The sequence below is a fragment of the Stegostoma tigrinum genome, chromosome 9, assembly GCF_030684315.1.
Source record: "Stegostoma tigrinum isolate sSteTig4 chromosome 9, sSteTig4.hap1, whole genome shotgun sequence".
NCBI classification, from domain to species: Eukaryota; Metazoa; Chordata; class Chondrichthyes; order Orectolobiformes; family Stegostomatidae; genus Stegostoma; species Stegostoma tigrinum.
In genome coordinates, this window is record NC_081362.1 from 17,119,890 (window position 1) to 17,145,268 (window position 25,379).

The window sequence follows — 25,379 nt, forward strand, 5'->3', positions numbered from 1 at the left end:
ATCTTCTCTACACTGGAGACAAGAAATTCAGGCTGGGTGACCCGTTTGCAGAACATCTGTACTCTGTCCCTAAAAACGGCCCCGAGCTTCCAGTTGTCTACCACTTAACACACCACTGTTTCCTGACCAACATATCTGTCTCAGGCCTGCTGCTGTGCTCTAGCAAGGCTTTGCAATCTCGAAGAACAGCATCTTATCTTCCAACTAGGGATCGTGCAGCTTTCAGGGCTTAATATCAAAATCAATAATTTTAGAGCCTGAACATGACCTTCCATACTCTTTACCCACACCCGAAACCACTTGCCAACCCTGCCATGAGCAGCTTTCAGCAGAGCCAACCCATTTTCACCTAGTCTTAGTACCCATTATCAACTTTTCTCTTTCCCTAGCTTACTATCAACCATTCTTTCTGCACCTAACTCTACTTTCTCTCTCTGAGCTGCAAATTCACCTATTTGTTTACTCCTCCTCCTCCCCCATATCCTCCAAACTCCTACTCCATTACAAATATCATCTTTATGAAGCTAGTAGCAGTTCACAAAAAGTCACTTGGCACAAAACATTAATTCAGATGATACTAGATTGACTGTGTTTCTCCTGCAATTTCTGTTTTTAAATCAACTTTTGAATCTAGAAAGAAAAGATGGTATCAGTAAAAGCGATCACGAAGCTGTTACATTCTCATGAAAATCCATTGGCAACACAAGAGTCCTTTGGGAAAGCAAACCTGCTATCCTTACTCAAATCGGGCTTGCACGTGACATGAGCACCCATCAGCATTGCTGACTCAGCTACCCTAGTCATTTCTATCAAATTGCTATAGAGATTCAAAAGGTGGTCTGTCCATAACTTGACTATACATCTATAATGTAGGAGTATATTAGAACATTTGCACCACACAAATGCCAGGCAATAACCATCTTGTAGATAGTCCTGCAGGGGAGGCAATGACCTCATGGCATTATCACTAGACTATTAATCCAGAAACTCAGCTAATGTTCTGGGGACCCATGGCAGATGATGGAATCTGATTCAATAATAGACAAAAAAAAACCTGGAATTAAGAATCTACTGATAACCATGAAACCATATCAATTGGCAGAAAAATCCATCTGATGGATTAATGTCCATCAGGGGAGGAAATCTGCCATTCTCACCTGGTCTGGCCTACACGTGACTCCAGAACCAGCAATGTAGTTGATTCTCAATTGGTACAAAGTCTCAAAGAAATTTAATCAGACAGAACACACCCAGACAGCTGATAAGGCAAGGGGAGAAACAGTCCTGTGGACTCTGCAAAGTTCTCCTGACTAACATTTGAGGGATAGTGCCAAAATTAGGAGAGCTGTTTCACAGGCCAGTTAAGCAACAGTCTGACAGTCATTTTCATGGAATCATCCCTTCCAGACAATGTCCCAGACATCAGCATCTCCATCCCTGATTATATCTTGTCCTACCAGCAGGACAGACGCAGCAGATGTTATATACAGTTAGGAGGGAGTTGCTCTGGGGTCCTCAACATTGAACCCTGGGATCCCATGAAGTCTCAGCTTCAGGTTAAGCATGGGCAAGGAAACCGCCTACTGATTACCACATACCATCCTCCCTTGGCTGATGAACTGATCCTCCAAGTGTTGCTCAACATGGAGGAGTAATCAAGAATGGTTCTGAATGTACTCCGAATGCGTGATTTTGATGTCCATCACCAAGAATGGCTCAGCAACAGTACTACTAATCAAGCTGGTTGGATCCTAAAGGACACAGCTGCTAGATTGGGTCTGCAGCAGGCGGTGAAGGAACCAAAAGGGAAAAACACACTTGACCTCATCCTTACCAATCTGCCAGGTGCAGATGCCTCTGCGGTATTCTTCAGATTGACAACCACACAGTCCTTGGGGAGATGAAGCCCCACCTCAACATTGAGAATAACTTCCGTCATGTTGTGTAGCACTATCACTGGCCAAAATGGGACAGACTTTGAACAGATCCAGCAACTCAAAACTGCACATCTGTGAGGCGCTGTTGGCCATCAAAAGAAGCAGAATTGCACTCCAACCCAATCTATAACTCATGGCCCAGCATATTCCCCTTTCAACCATTACCATCAAACCAGGGGATTACCCTCGGTTCAATGGACAGAGCAGGAGAACATGCCAAGAACAGTACCAAGCATACCTGAAAATGAGGTATCAACCAGGTGAAGCTACCAAACAGGATTACTTGCATGCCAAACAACCTAAGCAGCACGTGACAAAATTTAGCAATCCCCAACAGATCAGATCTAAACTCTGTAGTCCTGCCACGTCCAGTCATGAATAATCACAGGCAATTAAACAACTCACTGGAGGAGTTGGTTCCTCAAATATCCCCACCCTCAATAATGGAAGAACTCTGCATATCAGTGCAAAAGATAAGACTGAGGCATTTGTAGCAATCTTCAGCCATAAGTGCCTAGTGGATGATCATTCTTAGCCTTCTCTCGTGGTCTACAGCATTACAGATACCAGTCATCAGCCAATTCGATACATTCCACGTGATATCAAGAAACAATTGGAGGCATTGGATAGCATGAAGTCTATTGGCCCTGACAACATTCCAGCAATATGGCTAAAGACTGCGCTCTAGACCTTGCTGCTCCAATAACCAGGCTCTTCCAGTTGTAAAGTTAAAACAATGGCAACCACCCAACAATGTGGAAAATTGCCCAGGTATGACCTGTACATAAAAATCAAGACAAATCCAACCCAGTCAATTACCACTCCGTCAGTCTACTTTGGTTACCAGTAAAGGGATGGAAGGTATCATCAGCAGTGCAATCAAACATCACCTGCTGGGCAGTGACCTGCTCAGTGACATCCGTTTTGTGTTCTGCCCGAGACAGAGATATTCAACTTCTGACCTCATTACAGCCTTGGTTCAAACACAGACATAAAAAAAGCTGAATTCCAGAGGAGAGAATGATAGTCCTTGACATCGAGGTTGCATTTGACTTAGTGGGCAGCAAGGAGGCTTAAGAAAACTGAAATCAATGGGTATAATGGGGCAACTCTCTGCTGATCGGACTCATACCCGGTAGAGAGGAAGCTAGCCATGGTTGTTGGAGGTCAGTCATCTCAGCTCTAGGACATCACTGTAGGAGTTCCTCAGGGTAACATCCTAGACCTGATCATCTTCAACTGATTCAATCATCTTCCCTCCATCTTATGGTTAGAATTGGGGATGTTCACTGAGGAGATGCATTCACAACTACTTAAATATGAAGCAGTCCACATTCAAACGCAACAAGATCTGGACAATAGCCAGGCTTGGGTTGACAAGTAGCAAGTAACATTCATGCCATACAAATACTAGGCTATGAACATCACCAATACGAAGCAATCTAACCACTGTCCCATGACATTCAATAATGTTACCATCACTGAATCCCCCACTGTCAACATCCTGGGGATAGCCATTGACCAGAAACTCAAATGGACTCACCACAAACAGTGGCTACAAGAACAGGTCAGAGACTAGGAATACTGCCATGAGTAACTCACTTCTTGATTCCCCAATATTCCATCATCTGCAAGGCACAAGTCAGTAACGTGATGGAATACTCCCAATTTGCCTAGATGGGTGCAGCTGAACAACACAAGAAGCTTAACACCTTTCAGGATAAAGTAGTGTGCTTGATTGGCACTTCATCCAAAAGCTTCCACCACTGACAGTAATAGCAGGGTGTACTATCTACATGATGCACTGCAGAAATTCAAAAATCATCAGACTGCACCTTCCAAACCCACGAGCACTTCTATCTAGAAGGACAAGGACAGCAGATGCATGGAAACACCACAGACACAAGTTCCCTTCCAAGCCCCTCACCATGCTGACTTGGAAATATATCACCATTCCTTCACTGTCGCTGGGTCAATATCCTGAAATTTCCGCCCAAAATGCATTATGGGTAAATCCACAGCAGTGCGCTGTAGTGGTTTAAGAAAGCAGCTACCACCACCTTTTCAAAGGCAACTAGGGACCGGCAATAAATGTTGATCAGCTTGTGATGTATTCACTCTTTTTTTGTAGGATGTATAAACAAAAAGTACCTCACCACAGCTCACTGAAATCCCCTGTCAACATCATGAGGGTTACCATTGACAAGGAACTCAACTGGACTCAGCACAAACACAGTGGCTACAAGAGTAGGTCAGAGGCTAGGAATCCTGCAGCAAATAACACCTCCTGACTCCCCAAAGTCTGTCCACTATCTACAAAGCCAAGTAAGCAGTGCGATGGAATACTCCCCATTTGCCTGGATGAGTGCAGCTCCAATAACACACAAGAAGTTTGACATTATCAAGGACAAAGCAGCCTACTTGAATAGTCCTACATAGCAGTGTGTATCATGTGCATGAAGCCCTACAGAAATTTGCCAAAAATCTTCAGATAGCCCTTTTGAAACCTACAACCTTCTTCTAGGAGAACAAAGGCAGAAGCTAAATGGGAACATCAGCACCTGCAAGTTCCCCTCCAAGCCACTCACTGTCCTGACTAGGAAATGTATCAGCATTCCTTCGCTGTCGCTGGGAAATTCCTCCCTATCAGTATTGTGGGTCTATCACAAAACATAGACTGCAGCAGTTCAAAAAGACAACTCATCACTACCTTGCCAAGGGCAACTAGGGATGGATAATAAATGCTGGCCAGCCAGCAACACCCACGTCCCATGACTGAATTAAGAAATGAAAACAAAGCAGCCAATTTACAAAGAACAAGTTCCCTCATACAGTAAATAAAGAAATTACATGATCTCTTTTGGGCAAAGCACAAATATTACTCAAACTACTACAGCAAACACCACTGATCATTTTCAAATGATGCATGGGATCTTTTCGGTCCACCTGAGGGAGTAGTTGTGGTTTTGGCTTTGGTTTGACACCTCATCAACAAGATGCCACTTATGACTGTTCAGCGTTCCCTCTGTCTGAGCTGGAAGTGTCAGTCAAGTCTCTGGAACAATCTTGAAACTACAACTTTCAACAAGAATGCATTACAAAATGAAGTTCTAAAACTCAGGCAATGTAGATGCTGCTGAGATAATAAGCATCAACTTTACTTTTCACAGTAAAACAGCGAACTTATTTATGAACCAACAGAACCACAGCAGTATCTTCAAAAGCAAGACTCTCCAGACACAAAGGTAAGCAGAAGATCATCCAAAGAAACTGCTACTTGAGTTGTATTACTCAGACTTGAATCATTCATGGCCATCTGGTGATGGAACAATTCCACGTTAATCTGATTCTCAGAGGAAATAATGTACTCGCTCAGGGGTTAGCACTGCTGCCTTGCAGCACCAGGGACCCAGGTACAATTGCAGCCTCAGGTGACTGTGTGGAGTTTGCACATTCTCCCCAGGTCTGTATGGGTTTCCTCTGGGTACTCCACTATGGGCCATACTAAATTGCACATTGTGTGTAGGTGAAGTGGATTAGCCATGGGAAATGCAGGGTTACAGGGGTGTGGTAGATGGGTTGAGCTGGAATGGGATGCTCTTTGGAGGGTCGATACGGACTTCTTGGGCTGAATGGCCTGTTTCCACACTGCAGGTATGCTATGATTCTATGTTAAGATTCTATGATCTACCTATTAGCAAAATTTATTGTAAGCTGCTTACCTTTAACACCAAATGTTGGTCCCTGAGATGGTTGTCTCACACAAGCAAATGCATTAACGCCTTGATGGGCCGCTAATGCTTGAACTAATCCCATTGTCACTGTACTCTTCCCCTCCCCTAGAGGAGTTGGTGTAATTCTGTAAAAAACACAACAATGATTCATACTTTATAAACTGAGCAATTTGTTTGACACGTCCAATGAAATCACTATTTCTTCCTCACTTCAGTTCAGTTGCAGGAGAAAGCAGATAGCTCAGAGATGCAGTTTAGCAGCAGTGAAGCAACATGAAGGTGTCAGCAAAGGAGGGTAGAATTAGAAGAAATTGAGAATTAGAAACGACTACTGATTTCTGAATAGGGTGCAAAAGTGAGGGGGGGGGGGGGGGGTAAGGATGGGGAGGGATGGACTGGAAAAGGAAGAAAATAAGCAAGAAGAAAGCCCAGACACTTGAACACAAAATCCTGACTGACACTTCAGTGTAGTAAAGAAGCCAAGTCCTGTGCCATGCTTTCACCTTTCAGATAAAATGATAAACTGAGCCACATTTGCTTTCTCAGGTGGACATGAAAGATCCTGTTAAAAAATTCAAAGGACAGGACAATTCTTGCCAGCTACTAATGTTTATCCTTGAACCAACATCACAAAGAAAAAGTTATGAGGCACTGCATTGCTTGTGGGACCTTGTCATGCAATCTAATTGTGCAATTCCAACATTACAATTGTGACTGCATGTCAAAAACACACACTCTATCCCTGGTACCAATCTATTAAATCTCTTCTGTATCCTCGAGAGCTTGGCATCCTTCCTAAAATCTGTAGTCTAGAATTAAACAGAATAGGGCCAACTGATGACTAACCAGTGATTTACAAAGGCTTAGAATAATGTCAGTCCTTTTTACTCAATGGCACTGTTTAAATGCCAAGGATTCAAAGTTCTTTGCAAGATGTTCTGCCACTTAAACACACTCCAAGTACACTACATATTCCCCTGAAACCGCACTGAAAATCATAGTTTATACTGGCTACTGACTCAAAAAAACTTAATTAGACAGATGTTGGAAGGAGACAGTTGCTTACCTCTCTAACATGTCCTGAGAGACTCAGATTACTCAGTAAGGAAAGCAAATTAGTGCCCGATTCAACAGCACAGGGAATGAAAAGTAATAAGTTTGACGCATCCCCTCTCACCCAAATTATATTATATACCTGACAATCAGCAAAGCAATGGGCAATCAAATCAAAACTAGGCAACCTTCTAAAACAATTTTATTTCAACATGAAGAATGAAAGGCACAGCACGGGAAGATATCGTTGTTCATTGAACGAACCATTTCAGCCAAATCTTTGCTCCAGCCCTAGATCTCCGTTTCATCTCTTACCTGCAACCATCCGGGTACCTGAATTTTCATTTGTAAGGAACATTATCAAGTTGCCTGGCAGCACTAAAGTACCTGGCATCAAGGTTTATAGTGGACTTCTTCAGGTATTCAAGACTCGTGTGTCTCTGGAAATGACCATCCCAATACATTCTTGGCCTATCTACCAGATTCTACCTTCCATTAACTCGATGATATCCAAACCTTTGTTGCCGACAGCCTGCTCTAATCAAATTCAGCTCACTCAACAATGTGTTCACTGGACTATACTGGCTCCTAGTTAAGCAACACATTGATTTCAACTTCTCACTTTTGTTTTTGAATACCTTTGTAGGTTCGCTCCTCCTCACTTACGTAATCGCCTCCTGCCTCTACAACCCTTTGTGATGTTCGAGTTCGTCTATTTCTGTCAGCGTGTGCATCCCAATCATCCCTTCAATGGTGGTTGCATCTTCAGTTGCTGTGGCCCAAGCTCTGGAATTTCTATCCTAAACACCTCTGCCTCCCTTAAAATACTCCATCTATTCTATTTATTTGGATAGGTGCCAAATTTTATTTTTTTTTAAAAAGTGCTCCTGTGAAAGCACTGAGTGATTTCAGCGTGTCAAAGCTGCTGTACACATTCTTGTCATGCAATAATTTGCTTGATCATTAAATTTGACTGAACAATGATAAAACAAAGATCTGCAAATGCTGGAAATATGAAACAAACAAAAAACAGAAATTGCTGGAGAAACTCAGGTCTCCAGATGCTGCCAGGCTTGTGGAGTTTCTCTAGCAATTTCTGTTTTTTGCTTGAACAACAGTAGATGTTCTTTCTATGCTGTGACCTTTTACTTGGTTATATCCAGCTCTTCTTTAATATGCATCTAGATTTAAATTTCAGTTAGTTAGAAAGTGTAACTTCATTTCAATTAGGAGTATGCATGTCGCACCTGAGGCATATGAATCTGAGTAGGAACAGCTGTTTCTGCCTGCAGTAAGTGGAGCACCTAAAACACTGTAGCCTGATGTGAATACAAATATGTAATTGTTTTCATTTCTTGGTTAAAGTATTACATATCCATTTTACATACTATTACCAGCACAGTTTTCTGCCATTAAACTTATCTTTCCACTTAATGCATTAGTCACATGGTAGCGAGTTCCACATTCTTACTACTCAAATAAATTAGCTTCTCATTAATGTCTTCCTGAATTTATTAATGACTCTCTCATATTTATGGTATCTAACTTTGCTCTTACCCACTAGCAGAAACATCTCCATATTGACAATAAAGGAGAATTTTATGATTTTACAGACCTCTATTAGGACTTCCTCCAAGCTTCTCTTTCCAAAGATGAAAAAATATGAGTCCCAGTTCATTCAATCTTCCCTGAAGGACTAAAGTGTTAGCATATCAAGGCTTCATACCAACAGGTATTAAGATAAAAATTTTAAAAAGTGTTCCTACCCAGCAACCAATATGTATTTTCCATCCGGCTGTTCCTTCAGTCTGTCCAAGACAGATAATTTGACTTTCGCTTTATTGCTGCCATAGGCTTCTATTTCTGACGGGCGCAGGCCAATCTCTTTGGCTAGGACATCAATCGGTTTTGGAGTCTGCGCTCTGGATATCTCAATATCGCTGAAAACATTGTGTGAAGAATTAAGACCAGCAAATGAGTTCTGATTTATAACTAAAATGTGCACATGCACATGCACATACACCAAAAGCAAGTACTTCCAACATTGTCCAATCAATCACGAAAAGTTAATAGTGGGAAGTTTTATGAACTAAGGCGATAGAAGGTAAATGAGTTTCAAATGCTTACCTGGGAACAGGGGAGATGGGCTGCAATTTGAGAGGTCGAAGATTCCATTTTTTGTGCTGTTGCTGTTTTAGCCATCTGGCACTGCTTTCAACTGTATTCTATATGAAGTATACCAATAAATTAAATAATATTTAAAGATTGAAAACATTAATCAAACTCATAAAAACCTGTGTGTTAACAATTATACCAATTATTTCTGAAACACTTTTGTATCCCACTTACAAAAAGGTGAAACCTGTCTTTTTGCAATGATGCCTTACAAAAGCATCTTCTAATAAAAATAGCTTTTTTAAAAGTCACTCATGGGGTCTGGCTGGCCAGCATTTATTGCCCACCCTTAGTACCCTTGAATAGATGGTGGTGAATTGCCTCCTTGAGCTGCTGCTGTCCACATGCGATAGAATCACCCACGTTGACATTAGGAAGGGAATGTGGTGGTCTCATTGAAACATTTGAGGGTCATCACAAGGTACAAACTGAGAGAACATAGCCTCTGGCTAGAGAATCTAGAACTCCAGGGCACATTTAAGGCCAAGATATACAGAAATTTCTAATCTGAAAAGGTTGTGAATCTTTGGAATGTTCTACCCCAGAGGATTGGGAATATTCCATCATTGAGTACATTTAAGGTTGGGATAGATAGATAGATTTTTGGTCTCTCAGGGAGTTGCACAGGCTGAATTCTGCTTCTTTTTCTTACACTATGTTCTGATTAATTTCTCTCCATCCAAATCCTTACACCGTGGCAGTCCCAGTCAATGTTAGGCAAGTTAAAAATCCCCTACCATGACAACTCTATTATTCTTGCAGCTCTCCATGATCTCCTTACATATTTGCTCCTCAATCTCTCACTTACTATTGGGGGTGGGGGGGTGACAGCAGGGGTACAATACTTTCAAAGTGATCTCACCTTTCTATTTCTCAGTTCAACCCATATAGACTCAGTGCATGAACCCTCAAGAATGCCCTCTCTCAGTATTGCCATGATGTACTTAATCAAAAACACAACTCTCCCTCCTCTTTTGCCTCCCATCCTATCCTTCCTATAGGATCTGTACCATGGAACACTGAGCTGCCAGTCCTGCCCCTCCCTCAGCCGCATTTCTGTAATAGCTCCAATATCCCAGTCCCACGTACCCATCTATGCCCAGAGTTCAGTTGTCTTACCTGTCAGGCCTCTAGCGTTGAAATAAATGCAGTTTAACCCAGACTTCTCTAGCTTCCTGTCATGCTAGTCTGCCCTGTCTGGTACTAGGATTACCAACATTGTCTTTACTATTTAACTTGCTCTCATTAACTTCTGTACTGTCCTTGACCTTCTCTTTCATCTCCCGGTTGCTTTGGATTCCACCTACCTCCCCCAGACTAGTTTAAACCCTCTCGAGTGGCTCCAGGAAATCTTCCCACCAGGTTATTTGTTCCCCTTTAGTTCAGGTGTGCCTATCCCTCTTTTACAAGTCACCTCTACCCCAGAAGAGATCCCAATAATCCAAGAATCTGAAATCCTGCCCCCCTGCACCAACCCACAAGCCACGCATTCATCTGCCAAATCCTCCTTTCCCTACTCTCACCAAGATGTGGCACCAGAAATAGTCCAGAGATTACTACCCTATAATCACTTTTCAGGACTCATCCCTCTTCCTACAAATGCTGTTGGTACCAGTGTGTATTATGACCTCTGGCTGCTCACCCTCCTCTTAAGAATTTCATGTAGCCACTCATATTTTTGACCCTGCCACCAGGATCTTCTGGATGTGGATGCTGGTGTGATGGTAGATGAGTATAAGGGGGAACCCTATCGCTTTTGCGGGAGGGAAGAGAAGGGGTGAGGGCAGAAGTGCGGAAGATGGGTCGGACCTGATTGAGGGCCCTGTTGACAACAGAGCTGGGGAATCCTCGGTTGAGGAAGAATTTGGACATTTCAGAGGCTCCCTTATCGAAGTCGGCCTCATCTGAACATACATGACGGAGACAGAGGAACTGAGAGAATGGGATGGAGTCTTTACAGGAAGTGGGGTGTGAGGATGTATAGTCCAGGTAGCTATGGGAGTTAGTGGGTTTTTAATGGATACTAGTGGCCAGTCTATCCCCAGAAATGGAAACAGAAATGTCGAGGAAAAGAAGGAGGAGGAATCAAAGATAGACCAGGTGAAAGTGAGGGCAGGGTGGAAATTAGAGGCAAAATTGGTGAAGTTTTCCAACTGTTGACGAGAGAGGGAAGTAGCACCGATGATATCATTGATGTATCGGTGAAAGAGTTGAGGGTCGGGGCCGGAATAGGACTGGAATATGAAATGTTCCACATAACCCACGAAGAGACAGGCATAACTAGGGCCCATGCGGGTACCCGTGGCGGCCCCTCTGACCTGAAAAAAATGAGAGGAGTTGAAAGAGAAGTTGTTGAGGGTGAGGACAAGTTCAGCCACGCAGAGAAGGGTGGTGGTGGGTGGGGATGGTTCAGGTCTTTGCTCCAGGACGAAGCTGAGAGCTGTAAGACCCTCCTGGTGGGGAATGGATGTGTAAAGGGATTGCACATCCATGGTAAAGAGGTGGTGGCTGGAGCCGGTAAACTGGAAGCTTTGAAACCGGCCAGAGATAATAGAAACTGCAGATGCTGGAGAATCTGAGATAACAAGGTGTAGAGCTGGATGAACACAGCAGGCCAAGCAGTAGAGGAGTAGGAAAAGTGATGTTTCGGGCCCAGACCCTTCATCAGAAAACAGAAACTTGCATCAGGGGTCAGAGGAATCATGGATGTATGTGGGTAGGGATTGGAGCGGGGGAGAAAATACTGAGTCAAGGTAGGAAGAGATGAGTTCTGTGGGGCATGAGCAGGCTGCAACAATGGGTCTACCTGATCAGTCCAGTTTGTGGATTTCTGGCAGGAGGTAGAAACGAGCTGTGAGGGGTTGGGGCACTATTAGCTTGGAAGCGGATGGGAGATCACCGGATGAAAAAGAGATCCGTAACTGTAGTGGATACAATGGCCTTATGCGCCATGGTGGGGTCATGGTCTGGGGAAGGAGAAGGCAGGAGGTGGTATCTGAGATCTGGCACTCAGCCTCTGCAAGGTCGAGGTCAGTACACTAGACAACAGCACGACCCTTATCAGCAGGCCTGATGACGAAGTTAGGGTTAGATCTGTGTGCACGGAGTGCAGTCAGTTTGGAGGGAGATAGGTTGGATTTGTTGAGAGGGGCAGTGAAATTGAGGCGGCTGATGTCACGTCAACAGTTCTCAATGATAAGATTGAGTGCGAGTAAAAGGCCAGAGGGACGGGTCCACGTGGAGTTGGGCAAAGGGGTCTGTGGGGCGGCGAGAGGACTCTTTCCCAAAGAAATGAGCACGGAGGAGAGGATCGCAGAAGAACAGTTCGGCATCATGTCGTGCCCAAAATTCGTTAAGGTGGAGACACAGAGGGATAAAGCTGAGGCCTTTGCTGAGTACAGTGCATTCAGCATCAGAGAACGGAATATTAAGAGGGATGGCGAATACCAGACAGGAGGTGGGGGCTGGAGGGAGGGGATAGAGTCAGAGGGAAGGGGAGGAGAGGTAGGTTGTGGAGGGCCATGGGTATTTTTGAGTTGGTGCATCTTGTGGACCTTGATGCCTGAAAAGGGAGAGAAAAAAAAAAGTTTCTTGTTAGCATGACAGATGAGCCGGAGGATAAAGTGGAACAGGGGAGTGGTGCAGCCCTGAGCCAGTGTGTTACGATGCTGTTGGAGAGAAAGGTTCAGAGTACACATGTGATGCCGCACGGCACGGAGTGTGGATCTCAGGGTGCAGCGAGAGCACTGTCCGTGGAACACAGACAATTTTCATCCTGCCCTCACTTTCCCCCGATCAATCTGACTCCTCCCTTCCCTTCCTCGACATTTCTGTTTCCATTTCTGGGGATAGACTGGCCACTAATATCCATTACAAACCCACTGACTCCCACAGTTACCTGGACTATACATCCTCACACACCACTTCTTGTCATGACTCCATCCCATTCTCTCAGTTCCTCCATCTCCATCGTATACGTTCAGATGAGGCCAACTTCGACAAGGGATCCTCTGAAATGTCCACATCCTTCCTCAACCAAGGATTCCCCAGCAGGGCCCTCAATCAGGTCTGATCCATCTCCCGCACTTCTGTCCTCACCCCTTCTCATCCCTCCCGAAAAGCGATAGGGTTCCCCTTATACTCACCTACCGTCCCACCAGCATCCACATCCAGAAGGTCATCAGATGTCATTTCCGCTACCTCCAGCGAGACGCCACCACCAGACACATATTCCCCTCCCTCCCTTGTCTGCTTTCTGCAGGGACCGTTCCGTCCACAACACCCTGGTACAGACTTCCTTCACCCCCAACACCTCCCCTGTTACCGGCAAAGGTGCAACACCTGCACATTTACCTCCTCCCTCCCCAGTATCCAAGGGCCCAAACATACCTTCCAGGTGAAGCAACACTTCACCTGCATTTCCAAGCATCTAGTCTACTCCATTCGCTGCTCACAATGCGGTCTCCTCTACATTGGGGAAATGAAGCATGGACTTGGCGATCGCTTCACAGAACATCTACGTTCTGCTCGCAAAAGAGATCCTGAACTACCTGTTATCTGCCACTTCAATGTACCACCTTGCTCTCCGGCCAACATCTGTCTCCAGCTTGCTACAGTACTCCAGTGAAGCCCTGCGCAAGCTGAAAGAACAACACCTCATTTTTCGCTTGGGGACCATACAGCCCTCGGACTCACTACCAAGTTCAAATTATTTTAGGGCATAAACTGTCCAATGTCCCAGCTCCCCACCCCACACACCAGGCCTTGTTACCACATAGCCTGCCACTGCACATCCCCTGTTGTTAGTCACTAACAGTCCACATTAACAACTATTCATCTTCCCAGCCTGATCATTAGCAAGTCCTTTGTCTATCCAACTGTCTTTCTCTCTTTGGCTCGATCTTATTGTTTACTCCCTACCCCATCCACCTCCCTATTTTCAGCATATAAACTGACATTTTCCCAGCCACCTCTGAGGAAGGGTCATCGGACCCGAAACGTGAACTCTGTTTTCTCCTCCACAGATGCTGCCAGACCTGTGAGCTTTTCCAGCAACTTTGTTTTTGCACTTTTAAATGTCAAAGTTCATAACCACCTTCTTTGAAAAGTCATAAATATTTGCAAGCTTTCAAAGAAAATCTACAGAAATATAGCATCCTACTCAAAGTTGTTATTTCAGACACCAATAACGTATATTTATTAAGTATGCAGATCGTCTGTGTGGAGTTTGCACATTCTCCCCGTGCCTGCGTGGGTTTCCTCCAGGTGCTCCGGTTTCCTCCCACAGACCAAAGATGTGCAGGCTAGGTGGATTGGCCATGCTAAATTGCCCGTAGTGTTCAGGGGTGTGTGGGTTATAGGGGGATGGGTCTGGGTGGGATGCTTCAGGAGGCAGTGTGAACTTGTTGGGCCAAAGGGCCTGTTTCCACACAGTAGGGAATCTAATCTAATCTAATCACCATAAAGAAATTCTTCAACCTCTCATTTCTCCACTCTCTGAAATTAAGATAGAGAACTGGAGGCAAATAACTATTTAATCCAGATACTACAGATCTAAAATTTATCCAACCTTGATCTGCATTGCTGCTGTCAGGAGACCAATATCATCATGTGAGGAACCCTGTTCGCCTTGCTGAAAATCCTGGTGTTTCGAACTTGAACTAAAACCTGCAGCTGGAACAAAACACAAAACAGGTCACTTACTAAAAGGGTCTAGGCCCAAATCGTCAGCTTTTGTGCTCCTGAGATGCTGCTTGGCCTGCTGTGTTCATCCAGCTTCACACTTTATTATCTTGGATTCTCCAGCATCTGCCGATCAGAACTGTAGTTTTTCACCCAAAAACTGCCTAGTCCTAGCAATTTACAAACATTTTAAGGGGAAGAAATTAAACAGAGGTATGATTTCAAATTTCCTTTGCACTCTTAGCTTAAGGACCAGCTAACACAGTTCTCTAACTCCATGCTTTCCTTAGGGTTAAGAATTCACTCATCTTTCGTTACAAACAACTTCAGGGAGCTACGAAGTCAGCTGTAGGTCACTGGTAACACTCTTGACTATAAAGTGCTTTGAGAAGTTCTGAACTCATGCAAGATGCAATGCAAAAAGTCTTTATTAAACCAATTTTAGTCAATTGCTTAGCCCACAACCAAACTTAAGGCTGTTGCCCCTCCGCCAGTTCAAACTGTCCTTTACCTGGTAAATTGCAGGCGATTATGGTTGTGTCAGCTTTTAACCAGTCTTCTCCAAGTCCACCTGGCACAGGACTGGTCACTACCAACACATCACTCTGATGACACTATCACAAAAATTAAAAACAAAATATCACAATTTGTCTTTTTAAATTAATTGATCATAGTCAAGAATTGGGTGAATTCAACAGAGTTTCTTGTTTAAAAAGGCAAATACTTTAGAGTGTTGCATTGTCAGTGGACAAGATATTGAACCGAGGTCTCATTTTCCCCCTACTGTGGTTCAATCAAAATCCGATCACACTCAAAGTCAGCAAGTTGCATGCATTCAGTCACACAAGTCACTACAAAAACTGTATTACAGTTCACATATAAATCAAAACTTTTTAAAACATATTTGAGCTCAAGACTTTTACTGTAACAAAGGGAGGTGGTGGGGCAATTCCAGTAATCCACAACTTCAGGCCAATGCTCTGGGGACATGAGTAATTCAATAAAAGAAAACCAATAAAAACAATCTGGAATTTCAACAGCTCGCATGTAGCCACTGTCAATTGCTACATATTATTTAAAAAAAAATGAGTTTCCTCTGAACAAGTAGGAATAGGCAATAAATGTTGGCCTAAATAGCAATGCAACGAAAATTATACACTATTCAATTGGCAACGTATTCTAAAGTCAGAAAATTCCCTATTTAGCTTTTAATATTTCTAAAATTTTCGGACTACAATTGTACCTTACACCAGCTCTTAAGTACTCTTTACTCTCCATGAAATAGTCGCAATGAACTCCGAGCTCCTGAGGACTTACACCGTTGTTCCATTCTGAGCCTAATTTGCATTTCTAACTGGATACAAGACTAATAGGATTCCCATTGCCATGGAGATGGGTTTTGGGAAGGGAACAATTAATTGAAGGCCATTGTGATAAAAGATTGCAGGTTTCCTGAGACATCAGTGAATCTCTCAAATATAAATCAGAGTGGAGAAAATGCTGAATTAATTGGTCGCCATGCTAAACACTGGTGGGAGATTATGGTCACATTGAAGTGACAGGTCACAAGATTTAAAGAAATCTTCAGTGTAACCCTCACAGTAAATATCAGTTATAGGATTAAAAGTTGCCAGGTTCAGAATGGGACAGCAAAATCTGAACCCGGCAACTTCTATTCTCACAACTGTTATTTACTATGAGGGTTACACTGAAGATTTCCTTTAAACCTTCATGACCTGTCACTTAAGCTCCCACCAGTGTTTGGCACAGTGACCAATTAATTAGGCATTTTCTCCACTCTGATTTGTGTCCGAGAAGTGCAGTGGTATCTTAGGAAACCTGAAATCCTTTATCCTATGACCAATTTATTTTCCCAAAGCCCATCTCCATGACAATGGAAACCATATCAGCCTTGTATCCAGGCAGAAATGCAAATTAGCTATCTTCTAAACGCTAGGCTCCATTCTATCTCAGAATTAAACATATTGTTTATACAACCTAACAGGCGTAACACCCTCCCTGTGAAACTAGAAGACTAACAGTCCTTCGAGAGTTAGCACAGCTGCTCTTACCATTGTTTACAGATGTCAACACCTTGTACTGATAAGTTAACTGGGTCTCAGTATCCCTACAGGAACTAAGAAAACTAGCTTAGTTGTCAGAGTTCAGAGGTCATGACTCTTCATTCCACCAGTTTACTAGAACTAGAGAAACTATTCATAACAAACATCTTGTGCATATAACAACTGCTACACTCTGCTTACAATGCATTTGGAAAGGAGTACGAACAGGGGTATGATAGATATGCAAGGCTTCTCTCTCCAATATCAGGAATACAAGACTCAAACCATATTTCTATTTCCATGCTGTATGGCTGACGCTATAACAAGGACACCACAGGCTCAAAAGAGACACCTGATCTTGCAACATAGAGATGTGGCAAGCAAAATAATAACATGCTTAATTTCATTTTCCAGATGTGACTCTACTGAACCCAAAGTCACACTATTGTTGAGAGTTTGGAGGATTGCGCTGTTTCTCTTTAGACACAGTACTCCACTGACCACAATGTAAATTTAGAGAGATAGCGGGAACTGCCAATGCTGGAGAATCCGAGATAACACATTAGGCCATGCAGCATCAGATCAGCAGGAAAGCTTGACGTTTCGGGTCGGAACCCTTCTTCAGAAGTGGGGGAGGGGAAGGGGATTCTGAAATAAATAGGGAGACAGGGGGAGGCAGATAGAAGATGGATAAGAGAGAAGATAGGGTGAGAGGAGACCGACAGATCAAAGAGGCAGGGTTAGAGCCAGTGAAGGTGAATGTAGGTGGGGAGTTGGGGAGATAGGTCCATCCAGGGAGGATGGACAAGTCAGGGGGGCGGGATGAAGTTCGTGGGTCGGGGATGGGGGTGGGGCTTGAGGTGAGAAGAATGGTTAGTGACGCGGGGTCTAGCTGGGTTGGTTTTGGCATGTGGTTGGGAGAGGGGAGATTTTGAAGCTTATGAAAACCACATTGCAGCCCAAGGGTATCAGAGTTCCCAAGCAAATTATGAGATGCTGTTCCTGCATCTTTCAGGTGGCATCATTGTAACAATGCAGGAGGCCCAGGATGGACATGTCGTCTGAGGAGTGGGGGGGGGGCATTGAAATGCTTCGCGACTGGGAGGTGTAGTTGTTTGATGCAAACAGAATGTAGGTGTTCTGCAAAGCGCAAAATGGAGGCTTGGGGACCGCTTTGCGGAACACCTACGCTCTGTCGCAACAAACAACTACGCCTCCCAGTCGCGAACCATTTCAATTCTACCCTGCCCAAACTCCTCCCACCTCAAGCCCAACCCCCATCCCCTACCCACTAACCTCATCCCGCTCCCTGCCCCGACCTGTCCGTCCTCCCTGGACTGACCTATTCCACATACCCCCCCACCCCAACTCCCCACCTACATTCATCCTCACTGGCTCTAACCCCGCCTCTTTGACCTGTCTGTCTCCTCTGACCCTATCTTCTCATTTATCCATCTTCTATCCGTCTCCCTATTTATTTCATAATCCCCTTCCCCGCCCCCATTTCTGAAGAACGGTCCCGACCCGAAATGTCAAGCTTCGAAACGTCTGTTCCTCTGATGCTGCTTGGCCCGCTGTATTCGTCCAGCTTCACACCGTGTTATCACAACATAAATTTAAATGCTTTACCCAGTTACTGATATGGCTAATTAGATGCTTAGCTTGTATTAAGTTTAGAATAAAAAGATCAGCTACTGATTTTCTTTTAAAAAAGCAAAACAATTATTAATTAATTGAGTAAACAAAACTTATTTGACAAAGATGTAAAGTTAATTAACAGTTTGAACTATGACAATGTAAATATCTATCTTCCATACTCCCAAACACACATAATTACACACTTACAAGGAAAAGTGAAAAGTGAAAAGAGCATATCCATCTGCAGAGATTCACCTTAAAAAAGTAGTTTAGATCAACGATCGTTACATTTTGAAGCCAAAAAGAGTAAGGTGTGCAATGACCGCCTACATGGCATTTCAACATGTGCCGACAGGTGTCACTAAACACAGACAACAGAGTGTCTGGCGTCTCGGCAAATGCAGTTTCCGAGGTACATTTAGGATTCTTCCAGATCCCCAATAGGAGGATAATCAGGTTTCACAGTGGATTCACAGCATAAGCTTTTTAGAAACAGAAGGGCTAAACTGAGAAGCTTCATTCCTTTTTGAGTGATCACTGCCAAACAACACCCAAAGCAGATGCTGAAATTTGACAATAATAAACTCAGGCACTAATCTCCATTAAACAAGCAGTTATCATAAGACATGCAACTACCAGGAGACGCTTTGTTTGAAAAAACTCAAAATTTAAACATACAAATATCTAAAACTGGAGAAGAGTATAGAACATTCCATCTCCTGAACCTATTTCAACAAAATCATGACTGATCAGTTTGTGTTTGAAATTTCACATGGCTGTCTACTCCAATAACCTCCAATTCCCTAGATTAACAATAATCCCAACTATCAAAAAAACTAATGACCCCACCTCCACCACCTAAGGCAGTGAGTTCCAAAGTCAACTTCATTTATCTTTCAAATACAAATATCCACAATCCTTCAAACTTAAACTTTAAAACATATTTAATATTAACTCAGCATTACATTATAAATTACAAGGAAAAGCAAAATACTGCAAAGGCTGGAGATGTGAAATAAAATGAAGTGCTGGAGAAACCCAGCAAGATGAGCTACAAGTATGGGGAGAGAAACAAGAGTTACTGTTTCAAATCTAATGACTTCTTCAGAACCATTCCAAAGATAGTCATGGGACTTGAAACAGAGAGTAACAAGATTTACATCTGGTTGTAATTTAATTCCCAGACTGAAAAATTACAATGTGATGATATACTGGACGAGTATGAAAGCAAAGAAAGGAGAGGATAATGACCTTCAGAGCATAAAACCCCAAGTCAATTTTTTTTTCTCTTGCATCATTAAAGCTAAGGCAAAAACTACCTTTATTAATTCATAGGACTTGGGCTTGGCTGGAAAGCAGTTTGTATTTCCCATCCCTATTGCCTGCTGTATGGCAGCAATGGAACTACTGCTGCCTATGCTTAAAATGCTTTTGTTGTACAATGCTCAACTGAATGTGCTTCTCCACCATCACAATCTGTCAACACTATGACACTGCTTACCACTGAGATTACCAAGTGCAGAAATCAACTTCATACTGTGCAACTATTTCAATCCATGACTAACCAATAGGTGTGTCACTTCTGTGAAGTCCGAGCTTGTTCTGTCATTTACTTACCTCCCCCCACATACCTCTTCCTGGCCTGAAGCTTTGCTACAGAGAGCTGGATTATCCCTATGGTACACCCGCCAATTATCCAAAGGCAAGGAACGGGACTATCTGGTTGCAGTTGAAGAAGAGGTGGAAAGAAAAGAAAGAGTTGGAGAGGTGTCTAGGCCTGGTGCTTGAGTGGATATGCATCTAGCTTATCTGTTGACTTTAAATTGGCCAAGATGTAATGTATGTATAGGACCAGCGGTTAGAGAGTGCAGCTTATAGAACAACTTTGTTTTCCAAATTTGCTGTTTAGAGCACAGACTGGAGACATTACTTAAATCTTTCTTTTGTCATTTTAAAATTAAAAGAGTAATGTGTTTATAATTGGCAAACAAACAGTTTTCAATTAAATGAATGAGAAGTCCCAAACATACTGTATAGTAAAAAAATTAACTCCCACTGAATGGAAAATACCCCAGTCTAAAATGAGAACTACATCTGTGCCAGAAAACAAAACTTGTATACCTTTTAAGGTTTTCACATACATAATGCACGTAATCCTGCAAAAGCTTCAGTTCAAATATTTGCTTTCAGAACATTTGTATTTGTACCTAATGCACAGCAAAACAATCTAAAATCCTTCAAAGGGCATGGTCAGACATAGGACAGATGATCCAAAAAGTTGCAAGAGGCTAGTGTCAAGTAGCATCAAGGTTATAGGTTGAGGGCCTTCCAGAGATTAGGGTCCACACAGGTGCGAGCACGACCAATAACTGTCGGACAAAAAATGTGGGATATAAGTAAGAGGTTTGAACTGAAGACGAAGAGACAGGAATTGAGTATAGGAGATGGGAGGTCATGTTGCGACTGCATGGGGCATTGTTTAAGACACTTTTGGAATTACAATTAGGCCACTTTTGAAATTCTGGTCTCTCATCTATAGGAGAGATATTGTAAAGCTTGAAAGGGATCAGAAAATATTTACAAGGATGTTGCCAGTCACAGTGGATTTGAGCTGAGAGAAGCTGAATAGACTGAGGCTATTTTCCCTGGAGCATCAAAGGCTGAGAGTGACCTTGTGATTTTATATACTTACCCTATAAACCTTAGGGAGGTTGACAAGATCTTTTCCCTGGTGTGAGTGAGTCCAAAACTATAGGGCATAGGTGAGAAGAGAAAAACTTAAAAGAAGGGACCCAAGGGGCAACTTTTTCCACGCAGAGGGTGATGCATGTATGGAACAAGCTGCCAGAGGAAGTGGTGGAGGCTGGTACAGTTACAACATTTAAAAGGCATCTGGATGGGTAAATGAACGGGAAGGGTTTAGAGGGATATGGGCCAAATGCTGACAAATGGGATTAGGTTAATTTAGGATGTTTGGTCAGCATAAACGAGTTGGACCACGTTGGGTCTGTTTCCATGTTGTATAACCCTATACGTCCCTGAGGGTTGAAGGACTTGAAGAGGCTATATGGTATGATGGACCATTCCTCAGAGTGATATAAACACAGTGAAATAATTTCAGGCACTGTCAAACCAGAAGCCAACGTAATGAACTCAAGGGTGATACATAAACAAGAGGTAAGAGAAAGACAGCTGATTTTTGAATCAGCTCAAGTTAACAGAGGATGGCAGGCTGGATACTGTCAAATGTTTATGGAAAATGTCCGATTGACTGCTGTTTCAAGCTTTTGTGTCAGATTTACCTAGTTTTCAAGTTTTCCAATAGCAGTTGCATAGAAATCCTTTTGTTTCAATCAAAGTCAATCCAAAAAGGTTTGTCAAACTCTAAGTTTAAGGTTTATGTTAATTACTTATTATTTCTTCAATAGAACACTATGACCTGTGAACATTCCTTTGAAAATACCGAACTCCACAAATAATAAAAGAATTCAGAATTTGAACAGTGATCTAATGTTCTGGGCTTCATTAATAGGTCTCAAGGACACAGCACCATTATATGCAAGTTGAATTTTTCAAATTCAAAATGCTCAACGAAGACCTCAATAGTAAATTAAAGCTGCATATTTGAGATTCTAGATCAAATGAATTCACCGGGAAAAAATAAGGGTAGTTTTAACCCTTGCCAGGCCTTAAGTCAACAATAAATGGACTGGGAAGTCCGATCCACAACGACACCATCCTACTCCAACATCTCTCCATGTTATCTAGCTGGGTAGGACCACCTGGTTAAAAACTTAAAGAAATAGGAGTAGAAATAGACATAACAAACCTCAAGCCTCAGTCATCTTCCACACAATTATGGCAGATCCTCAATAAAACTCCTCTTTCCTTATACCCTCTTTGTTCCTGGAGATCAAAAATCTGCCTAATTATAAGTATAATCAATGACGAAGCAGGGAATTTTAAAGATTAACAATCAAAATCTTTCTTCTCATATCGTTCTTAAATGATTGCCTCATTACTCACATTGTGCCTCTAGATTCGTCATTCAGGGGAAGCAACCTCTGTGTTTTCCTATTAAGTTCTTCAGAATGTTTGTTTTAATGATGATATTTCATTCTTGTAAACTCTAGAATATATGTGCAATGTCCTCAGCCTCTTGTCATTGGGCAGTCTTATCTTAAACCATTTTAATCCATCTAATCTTAGCCAAAATATCAGCTGCCATGATTTATTTTCCCCTTCCAATGCCATTACTTCTGGGCCTCTGCTTGGCTTCCTCTTATTTCTCACTTAGAGGGTGTCAAGTGGGAACTGTGTCAAACTTTCACATGTATACTGATGACAGTGAACTTTATCTCATCACAACGTCTCTTGAATCCTTGTGTTTCTAATTTATCAGACAGCTTATCTAACATCTTGGAGACCAGACTGTCCAATTGCCTGGATGGGTGCATCTCCAACAATATTCAAGAAGCTCAAGACCATCTAAGACAAAACAGCCTTTTCCTCCAACAATAACATTCGCTCCCTTCACAATGGCAGCATAACAAGATGCACAGCACCAACGCATGATGTCTGTTTCGACACTATTTTACAAACCTATAATCTGCACCACCTAGAAGGGCAAGAACAGATTTTGGAAACACCATCACCTACAAGTTCCATTCAGATTGTACACCATCCTGACATGGAACTATTTTTGCTGCTCCTTCATGGCCAGCGGACCAAAATCCTGGAGGTTCTAACAGCACTGCAGATACACCTGTAGCACAAGTACTGCAACAGGTAAAGATCACCAACACCCTCTCAATGGGAAATGAATGATGGGAAACAAATGTTGGTCTTGCTAACATTGCCCACAACCCATGAACAAATGAAAAAGAATTATTCCAATGAAGTTTTATTTGCCCCTTCCCTAGCTCCAATCTTTCAGGATTCCCTGAACAGATCTCAATAGTCCAACTGTTCATGAACAAGGTATATTTGAATAACTGGGCACTGAAACACTGGCGACAGCAAAATTTTAGGTAGGGGAAAATCACTTGTACTTTTCCTCTCCAGAAGAATCCTACAATGCTCTGCAACAACTGAACAGTGCTTCAAGGAAAAAACCAGAGGAAAGATCAGATGAAATGAAACAAAGATTTCCTCCATTTTCCTTTCTTTTGCAAAATCTTAATTGTTTCTCTTGTAGCGCATTTCCAAAAGTCAGCTCAAAGGAACTTGTGTAAAATGGCAATTGCTAACATCTTGAGAAATATATTTTACATGGGAAAAAAATCTGACTTGATTAAGGCAATTCCTCACAGAATTTTGTTTACTCTTTAACTTTATGTTCTTGATGTTAATAGAAGTCTCAGTCAAATAGTTCATTAAAACTAAGTAGTGCTTAATTTTAAACTGCTATCTCTAATTTTCAATATCTCACAGGTCTGAATCAGGGTTCTTACCTGTTCCATAATGTTTGTGTTCTGCCACTGGCAGTTCACAACTATCATCCCTTTCATCTGCAAAAGTTTCTGCAGGGCTGCTTCTCGTGAACCATTCTCACCTATAATTAAGACCTTCTTCCCAAAGGCACATAAATCTGTAAGACAGATATAAAAGGGGTCAATGTAAAGGTTACTAACACGTTTGAGGAATGTGAAATTCCTAGTCCTGTCTGCACTTCTCACCTCCTTGTTCCAGTAATTCTATTATTGCACTTGCTGCTGGTGGCACAAAGCATTCATTCAAATTCCCACGGACTAGTCTTCCTAAATTAACATCTGTGATTCTGGTGAAGAGGCACAAATTGATAAGATTTAAAATAGGTACAAACCAGAGATGTGTTACAAATCAACTCATGACTCTGTGCAACGACAGAGTCTACATTTTTCTTGGATAGTCAGTACCATCAATATCACAGAAGCTCTTAACATTAACATCCTAGCGTGGGACTGAAAGGTATGTGGGTCAGTCACATAAATGCTTTGGTTTCAACAGCAGATCAGAAGCTATGCATTGCATAACACTTTCAACTCCTGACTCCAGAAAAATCTCACTAATTTCAAAACGCCAGTCAGGAATACAGTGAAAGACTCCCCAGATACGAGTAGCTTCAGCAACACACGTTGGACACACTCCTGGACAAGATAATCCACCATCTTAAATCTCCACTCTCTCCACAATGGATACAATGTGTTCTGGCTCTAAAATGCACGGCAGCAAATACCTTACAGAACAAACTGCAGCAACCTACAACGCTTGTATAACAATACTTCCCTCCACTACTGAGAATAACAAAAGTAACAGGTAATGGGAATATAATCTCCTGCAAATTCCCCTATAAGTCACACACTACCCTGATAAGAATGTTCATGTGTTCTTAAATATTCGCTGGTTTAAAAATCCTGGAACTTCTTTCATAACATCGCAGTGGGTGAAATGATGTTATAGGAACTGCAGTGATTCAAGAGGAGACCTCTCAACTAACCTCTTTGGGTCACGAGGGTAAGCAATAAAGAGTTTTGCCTGCAAAGTCTGCATTAACAGAATTGAGTTTTTTAAAAAAAGAGAGAGGTTGGCAACTGAAGCAGGTAACTGACAAGTCGTTTTCATCTCCAGACCCCAATGCTGCCAATGACTGCTTTCCATCCTTCATCACCTTTAATTTATCCAAAATCGTGTTCCTTAATTTGGATCAAGATTCATTCATCCATCATCCCTCTGCTCACTGACCTAAATCAGCTGCCATTGCAGCACAGAATCATAAAACAGTTACACCACAGGGGAAGACCATTTATTTGAGAGGAAAATATTGGCTCACTTCAAAAGCACACCATTTCTCTGTAGCCTTATGTTTCCCACCTTCAGATGCTCAGCTAATTTCATTTGAAAGCACAATTAAATCTGTTTTCACCACTCATTTAGGCATGTCATTCCAGATCCCAACCATTCCCACAGCAAAGATTTCTTTTTTTCCTCCTGTCACCATGTCCTGATTTTGTATCAAATCTCCTTCCAATGTGGACCTGGAGGAACACAGCAGGTCAGGCAGCAGCAGAGGAGCACGAAAATTGACTTTTCAGGTCAGGCCCCTTCTTCAGAAGCAG

At 42.5% G+C, this 25,379-nt stretch overlaps 1 protein-coding gene across 1 annotated transcript in view; it reads right to left on the minus strand.

The window, feature by feature from the left end:
* Window positions 1–25,379, minus strand: part of mthfd1l (methylenetetrahydrofolate dehydrogenase (NADP+ dependent) 1 like) — a 140,751-nt gene that overhangs the window by 100,920 nt on the left and 14,452 nt on the right. Inside the window, exons 6-12 of the mRNA XM_048536079.2 lie at window positions 23,961–24,061; window positions 23,736–23,872; window positions 15,093–15,195; window positions 14,469–14,572; window positions 8,852–8,949; window positions 8,491–8,664; window positions 5,660–5,796 (exon numbers count right to left, since the gene is read on the minus strand). Of these exons, the coding sequence (XP_048392036.2) occupies window positions 5,660–5,796; window positions 8,491–8,664; window positions 8,852–8,949; window positions 14,469–14,572; window positions 15,093–15,195; window positions 23,736–23,872; window positions 23,961–24,061 (854 nt within the window). The remainder of the gene's footprint in view (window positions 1–5,659; window positions 5,797–8,490; window positions 8,665–8,851; window positions 8,950–14,468; window positions 14,573–15,092; window positions 15,196–23,735; window positions 23,873–23,960; window positions 24,062–25,379) is intronic.